This window comes from Panthera uncia, assembly GCF_023721935.1.
Source record: "Panthera uncia isolate 11264 chromosome B3 unlocalized genomic scaffold, Puncia_PCG_1.0 HiC_scaffold_1, whole genome shotgun sequence".
NCBI classification, from domain to species: domain Eukaryota; kingdom Metazoa; phylum Chordata; class Mammalia; order Carnivora; family Felidae; genus Panthera; species Panthera uncia.
The window spans coordinates 85,205,916-85,214,044 of record NW_026057582.1 but is presented as its reverse complement, the minus strand read 5'-3'; the positions used below and the strand labels follow the sequence as shown (position 1 = coordinate 85,214,044).

The 8,129-nt window shown below is 39.8% G+C and overlaps 1 protein-coding gene across 1 annotated transcript in view; it reads left to right on the top strand.

Annotated features, from left to right (window-relative positions):
* The first annotated feature begins 1,983 nt into the window (after positions 1-1,983).
* Positions 1,984-8,129, top strand: part of UBR1 (ubiquitin protein ligase E3 component n-recognin 1) — a 133,136-nt gene continuing 126,990 nt past the window's right edge. The window contains exon 1 of the mRNA XM_049613461.1: positions 1,984-2,356. Within this exon, the coding sequence (XP_049469418.1) occupies positions 2,276-2,356 (81 nt within the window). The 5' untranslated portion in view covers positions 1,984-2,275. The remainder of the gene's footprint in view (positions 2,357-8,129) is intronic.

Sequence of the window (8,129 nt, the reverse complement as noted above, 5' to 3'; positions counted from 1 at the left end):
TTCATATTTGAGAAAATGCCTGCCAAATATCTAAGTACCCGGGTACCTGTTACTTGTTAAGTTAATGGGTATTCCTTGTAAAAACTGGCTGGTTGACTTAGCAACTCAAGTGCTTCTCCTCAAGTCAACTATCATACTTTTGAACACAACAGAAAAGGTTTATGTGTGCTTCCCATTTCATCATACAGAATACTTAAAAGGGTTGAGATTTTGTAACATTTTTACTGCTCCATCAAGGACATTGGGAAACAGATTCTCCCCTCCCCACACTTTTTTTTTTTTTTTTTTTTTTTTTACTGCAAGAGCATGGTAGTCAAGAAATTACTTCTAGATCACTTTGGTGACTTGAATTTGGTGCCACTGCTTTTTATTTTGTGCTAAGAGGCCAACAGTTTCACCCACCATTGCTTCTGCATCAGTTAGTACAAATATCACATGGCTTATAAAAAAAGAAGCACAAAACTTCTTTGTTATCACTATAGAAGTTACTATAAAAGTTTTCACCCCATCAGCTCTCTAAATTTGGGGAATTCCCAGGGAGTCTGTAGACCACACTTTGAGAATCAATGTTCTACAATACTTTTAATGGCTGCAGAGAATTACATTGTATGGAGTGACCAAAGTTTATTTAGCCAATGTCCTTTATTAAGAGCACCTGAGTTGTTTCTAAATTTTCTCCATTACCAGTAATGATGCAGTTTAAACTTCACTTGCATCCTGAATTAGATCTTTAGGATATGGCCTTAAAAATGGAATCACTGGGCCAAAGACTATGCATTTAAGAAAAACTGGCTTCTGAACGTTGCTTTCTGTAGGCTTACTAATACACTTGTTTTTTATGTAACAATGAATATCCTTCCAGCTTACCAACATGGTGGTTATCTTTAAGAAAAAACAGAAACAGACCAACTTTACATCCAATAAATGGAATCCCATTTTGTTTAATTTGCATTTATTTGCTTACTTGTTAGGTTTTTTCATCTTTATACAAAATTAGTGAGTTGCATATTTATGTATTTTGCCTATTTTTGTATTGAAATAGTCTTCTTTGGGATTTTATCTGTTCGTCTGTCATGAATGTTGCAGGCTTTTCTTCCCAATTTTTGTTTACTTTTAACTTTGTGTAATTTATTTTTATATGTAAGTTTTAAATTTTGACTAAATTACCTATCAGTCTTTTTATATTTTCTGCCTTTGGTGTCATGCTTTAAAAAGCCTCCTCTGTCCTAATATTATACAAATATTTACGTTTTGTTTACTTTTTTTTAGTAAACTTCAATTCATTAAGAATTATTTTGATATATATGATTTGAGGTAAAGATATGACTTAGCCTTTTCCCCAATAGTTAGCTTTTAATTCCTTCCAGCATGTTAGCTTTATCATTATTTTTCTCGTTGTTAAAACCGTATATTAAATCGTTAGTTTGTAAACAATTTAAAACAATACAGATGAAGTTAAAGTAGCTCTTGACTAAGTTCCTATCCTCAGAGCTATTATTAGTTCTTTCCTTTCAGGCTTTTTCCCCTTGCATTTAAACGCACATAAGCACAAATATATAGTTTACGGCAACTTGGGTTTTTTCCCCCCCCCACTTCACTTAACTCATCTTTATCTTTCCACAAAAATCTACTTTGTTCTTTTTAACACCAACGTATGGTATTCCCTAACGCGGATGACCATGTTTATTTTGTCCTCCCTCTATGGCTAGACGACTACAAGGTTTCAATTTTTCGTTATTTCTTCACCCACCTCTCCCCAAAGCGGATGCGGCTTTAGCTTTCTTGTGCGCATGTGCAAGTGTCCATGGGCTACATTCCTAAACATGGAATAGCTTTGAGTACTTTCTCATTTTGTGGGTTCTGGGGAGCCACTGCGGGTACGGAGGGAGACAAACACACTCAGACCAACAACCTGGATAGAAAGAGACCTAGAACAGGTTCTCAGCCCCCCACAGTTTTCTTACTTTCAAAATGGACGCTGAATTTATTTTTTACCTCGTAGACGCAACAGTTCCCAGCATCGGAACCAGATGCAAAACTATTCAGAGGCCAGGCACTACGACTAAGAAATTAGGAGAAGAAAAACCTCCAGCCCTAAGGTCCGTGACGCTTGCTTCCGGGAAGCGGACCGGAAGCCACGCCTCGATTCTGCGTCAAACCTGACTTCAGGGGCCGTCGTAAAAGTGTCGCCCGCCCCGTGTTTCTTGGACCGGCCACAGGTTTCCGCTTGTCTTCGGCCGGGGGTCTGGAACTGCGGGTGTCAGTTTCCCTCAAGATGGCGGACGAGGAGGCTGGGGGTGCGGAGAGGATGGAAGTCAGCACGGAGTTGCCCCAGACCCCTCAGCTCCTGGCATCTGTAAGTCCTTGTAGGCAAGTTCCTTTTGTCCCCCCCCCCCCCCAGTCCCTCCATACCGCGCTCAGGAGGATGTCGGGCTTCGCCCCTTATGGCGGCTCTGGGGAGGGGGAGTCGTATGGATTGATCTGGAAGGAAGCCATGGAATAAAAGTTAGTCATTACCCACATTCCTGCCGGCCAAGTCTACGGAGTATTATGACTTTGTCATTTATTAGTCGTGACGAGTTCAAGCATGTCTCTATCCTGAAGTAGAAATAACTGGTGATGCTATTAGATGCTCTGGTATGGGGGCTAAGACGGGATTGGAGGAAAAGCCATTTGCCGATGGACGCAGTGCCACCTTCTCTTGATGACAGAAATGCAGGACGCTGCACCTAATGTTATGTTTCACAGCTGGCTGGGTGGGGCCTGGTAATGGCAGGGAATGCTGTCAACTCATGTCAAGATACGGGGTGTAGGAACTGTGGTCCCTCATTCTAGTATCTTGAGAACCCCAGGCCTAACCCTCAGTGGAGGAACCCGTCATCTGTTCTTTCTAAAGGTGAAGAAGAAACTTCCAGACTTTTCAATACAGAGCACACCATTAATTAATTTCGCAATCCATATTTTGCCCTTGTATTTTGCCCTCACTGTCTCTGAGCAAATTTGAGTTAGCAGTCTGCCTACAGGGAGAAAGCAGATGAGGAGGATAGGAGATAGGTAACTATTAGGGAATATTCTGGATGTCCCTGAACATCTAGTGGGGAGCTAGACAGGGAATAACCAAATTTTGATCGATGCATGATGTTAAGAGTTTTATCACTTTGTCTTTATTGCTGCACATAGAAAAGTGTAGGATATATACCTCTTTAAAAGTTCTTTGGTTTGTAGTTTTAATAAAAGCATTTTTTGGACTATTTAATCATGCAGACACTTAAGCATTGTTGTTTGAGAGAATTAAGTGAGCTCCAGAAATAAGAATCCCCCGGAAGGACTGGAGCGACTGGCTGGGAGATAGAAACCAGGTAGGGAGGGAGTTGGAATAAGAGTTTGGTGACCAACTAGAGCAGTGTTTGCAACCATCCTCCACCTCAAATAGCAGTTCAACCTCACTTCACTGCTGGTGTTGAAGGAGGAAGCATCTCTTTGAGATGATAAGAAATGAGAAGGTAGGAAAAATTGAGAAGCAGCTGAAACATCTGGTCTTAATGGTAGCTTGTGCTTTTTTACCTCTTAGAAGGAGTACGGAAACTGGACAGAAGTGTTACTGTAATTTTGTATTGCCAGATGTTTTGCCAATGCTTTGATACACTAATTCTTCCAGTGGTATAGTAAAACCTCCTCAATCCAGACTCCACTTATTTGTAATTGGAGATTAGTACAGGAATCAAGCTAGAGTTATTTTGCAAATTCTGTACTTGAAGAAATACGAGATTTCTTGGGGGCAAGACTTTGGGTTTTGCAAAGCAGTAGGTAGATGCCAAGACAAGTGTAATAGCCTGAGGGAACTCACAGTTTAGTGACACAGATCAGACAAGTGTTCAAAGAATTTTAATACAAGACAGGGTGATCTAAGAGGGTCATCATATCTGGATGAAGACCAGATACTTTTTCCTTTCCTTTTCTTTTTAAAGCTACCGTCTTCATTTATTCTGACAGTAGAGTGAGATACTGGTCTTCCAGTTTACTATTTCTTTGCTGTTAAGTGAAAGAAGCCCAGAAATTCTTTAACATTTGAATCATTTTGTATTATAAACTACCATTGGGAGGCAAGGAAAACAAAAATACTAAGTATGGGACAATTATAAGGTTTTAGAAATCTTACCAACTCTATTAGTCTTGTCCTTGGTTATACTTTGTTTTCTTTAAAAACAGCAGCAACAACAAACAACAACAACAAAAAACCCCAAAACTTTCTTCTTAAACTCCAGATCATTTCTCTGTCCTATTGCTATGAAAAGCATGGAGGCTTCAAATTCCTAATATCACCTAACATGCAATTAAGGTGAAATAATAGGTATGAATTATGGGGCATTTATAAAAGCCATTGCTTAAGAATCATTAAAGGAATTGATTTTTTAGGTCTGGGGTGGGGAATTTTCACAGCATACCCTCCTGATTCTGAAATCCTGGTCTGTGGGCCAGTCACACTTTGAGTAAGACTTAGCTAGACATGTGGAGATTGTCAGTATAGAGTTGACAGTTGAGATTGTGGGAAATGGAGATCTTTGAAGAGGAAAGTGTGTGTGTGTGTGTGTGTGTGTGTGTGTGTGTGTGTGTCTGTGTGTACTTGTGCATATACACAGAGACAGACATGGAGGGGGAGAGGGAAAGGAGGGAGAAGGACTGGGGACAGGAATGATTGAATTTCAGGGATAGAAGATGGAGGAAGAACCAGAGAAAGATGTAAAAAGGAAACAACCAAGCAGGTAGGAGGTGAGAGTAGCATGGTGTCATAGGGTATAGTTTCTAGGAGAGGGTCTTTTATTGGGTTCAGAAGATAAGGACTGCGAAAAACTGGGAATTCAGAGAGTTGGTGGGATGGTCTGACAAAACTTCTGCCTTCTGTCTTCTTTGACTGGATTTTCTTTCTTAAGTCCATCTCAGATGTCTTCTAGCATGGTACTACCCTCTTTTCTTTTCCCTGTCTACACACTCAGCCTATGTGATTTTGTCCAGTTCTGTGGCTTTAAATACCATCAGTGTGTGTTCAGTTCCCAAATTTATATCTCTAGGTCATCTCACTTCTGAGCTCCAGAATCACAAATCCAACTAACTGCCTACTTGATATATCCACTTGGATGTCTGATAAGTGTTTCAGACAGGGGGAGCAATTATGAAGCTACTGCTGTAACCCAAGCCTTAGCTGATGGTGGCATGTACTAGAGAGAGATATCGCTGAAGATAAAGAGAAGTAGATAGATTTGAGAGAGACTTTGGAAGTATGGTAGAAGCAAAAAGATTTGCTTATGGATATTAGGCCTGAGGATAAAAGGGAAGAAACAAATGATGTCTGGATCCTCAGTTTTTGGTTTAAGCATTCATGGCTGTGGCTGTGTCATATTCTGAGAGAAAGGACCAGGTTTGGGGAGGGGAAAAGACGGAGGCCAATCAAGAATTTTGTTCTCCCTGTCTCATGACACTTCCATAATAGCTCTTGAACACAAACAACTCTCTCTGTCTCCACTCCACCTCTCTAGTCCTATCACCATCTGTTGCCTAGGCAACTGCAGTGGCCTCTTAACTGATCTCTTTGCTTCCATTTCTGCCCTCTTCCAGTCTATTCTGCACAGATCAGCCAGAGTAATCTTTTTAGGACTAAATCAAATCATGTCAGTATTCTGCCTAAATCCTTCAATGGCTTCCCATTTTATTTGGAATAAAATGTGAACTCATTACAAGTTTTTCAGGACCATGTGTGATCTGGCCCCTATATCTTCCCCTCATTTCCTGTTATTTCTCCTCATTCACTATTAGCCACCCTGGCCTTTTAGTTTCTAAATCAAGCACAAGATCTATCTTCCTTCGGGGCCTGTGCTTTGCTTTTGTTGCTTACTGTTCTTTTTTCCTGGAGTGTTTTTCCTCTGTTTCTTCTTGATACTTACCAAGTCTAAAAGATAGGTTCCTCTTACCCTTGTCTCTCAAACCACCCTGTTTATTTCCTTACTGAACTTCCTATGATTTGCAATTAGTATGTTGTCTTTATTTACTTATTTGAATATCACTCCTATCTGAATGTAAGCTACATGAAGGCAAGGATTATGTCTGACTTGTTCACTGATATATCCCAGTATGTGCTCGAAATAGCAGACGTCTACATATTCTTAATGAATAACTGAGGATCAGCATCAGTGATTTGTTTTAACAAGATTGGTAGTGATTGGGGAGGGAGGTTGTGAATGGAGGATGGGGAGAAAAATGAAGGGGCATATTGGGGTGGTAGCTAATGTTAAAGTTTAGGCTGAATGTGGCAGGGAGAAGAGGGTGTAAGAAATGCCAAAGTAGGAATTCTGGGGGAATTGGTGGTATTTGAGGTATTAAAAGTTATGATGTTGACATAAGTGGAAGAACTGAACATTGTGCTCAGTAAGGGGTTTTGGAGTTTGAGAACATGGAGGTACATCAGGTTTTGTGATGGTAGAGCCAGGTTAGCTGAACCTCTGTGTGTTCCTAGGGCACACTTTTCATACTTCTGTTGCATGCAGCATGTCTCAGCCTATCCTCAGCATTGCCTGTTCAGTGTCTGTGTTTCCCTCTAGACCATAAACTCCTTGAGAGCATGAACTGTTTCTTGTTCACATCTGTATCTCCAGTACTAACACATTGCTTCAAAATTTTTGTTGATGCATGCATGAATGAATGAATGAATGAATGAGAAGACATTAACTGAGGTGGAGCAGAGGTAGAGATAATAAGAGTTGAGGAGGTTAAGAGATAATGAGGCTAAAAGTTTAAAATTGAAAGGGAAATTTTTATTTCATTTTAATTTTTTTTGGAAAGGGGAATTTTTTAAGTTAACATTGAGATATCCTTTATGTACAATAAAGTGATTCCATTGTAAGCATTTAGGTTGATGAGGCTTAACAAATGTACACACATGTGTAACTATTACTAAATTGGGATAGAACATTTCCATTACTCCCAAAATTATATTGTCCCCAAATGGGGGGATTTTAGTTTTTTGGGTTTTTTTTTACATCTAATATTGTTATGTTTGTGTAATAATCAGTATGAAAATCAAGGAAAAAATTATCCACAATCTCAAATGTGTGCTGAATCTTTAATTGATAACAATTTTTTTTTTTTTTTTTGATAGTTGACTTTAAAATACTGAGATGGGGTGCCTGGCTGGCTCAGTCTGAAGAGCATGTGACTCTTGATCTCAGGATTGTGAGTTTGAGCCCCAGATTGGATGGTAGATTACTTATGAAAATAGGAACCTTGGGGTGCCTGGGTGGCTCAGTTGGTTAAGCGTCCAACTCTTAGTTTCGGCTCAGGTGGTGATCTTGCAGTTGTGAGACTGAGCCCTGAGTCAGGCTCTGTACTGAGCATGGAGCCTGCTTGGGATTCTTTCTCCCTCTCTCTGCCCTTCCCCTCCCCTGCACTCTCACTTTCCCAAAATAAATAAATGAATACTAAAAAATAAAAAAAAGAAAAGTCTTTAAAAAATAAATAAAATACTGAGATAGTAGACGAAGGAATAAGAAGTTATATGTTCTTTTCAGTGGTGGTGATATTCCTTAGAAATTGGAATATCTATATCATTTTAGGCCACAGCATAGCTTTCTGTAGTTAAGACCATTTAGAAGGAGAAAACTAGGATGAAAACCAAGGTCTCTGGAGTTCTGACTGAAGGGCTTTGTCACCAGATCATAGCAGGGCATAGTGCCTGTTGTTTTTTTTATCACCATCTCCTAATTCTTATTGCAGGCAGTTAAGAAAATTGATTTTCGGTATCAGACTCTGTGAACTCAGACATGAAGCTGAGGCCTAAAACTGCAGGTCAGAGTGATCGATACAGTCCCACTACCTGTAATAGTCTAGAGAAGACTAGTGATTTAGTGTGGATAAGCTGGTGCTGATGATTGACTGCTTATGTTTAATAACAGACATCATCCTGCAAAATAAAGAGGGTTTTGTCCTCAATACTGCAGAGAGGGACTGGGTAGATACGTGTATAATCAGTAATGCATGATGAAGCAATGCAGTGTCCTGCCCATCCTCTCTTCATGTGGGATTATTTCAGATTTCCCTTGCCATCATTTTACCCATTTTCTACAAGTGTTAATTATACA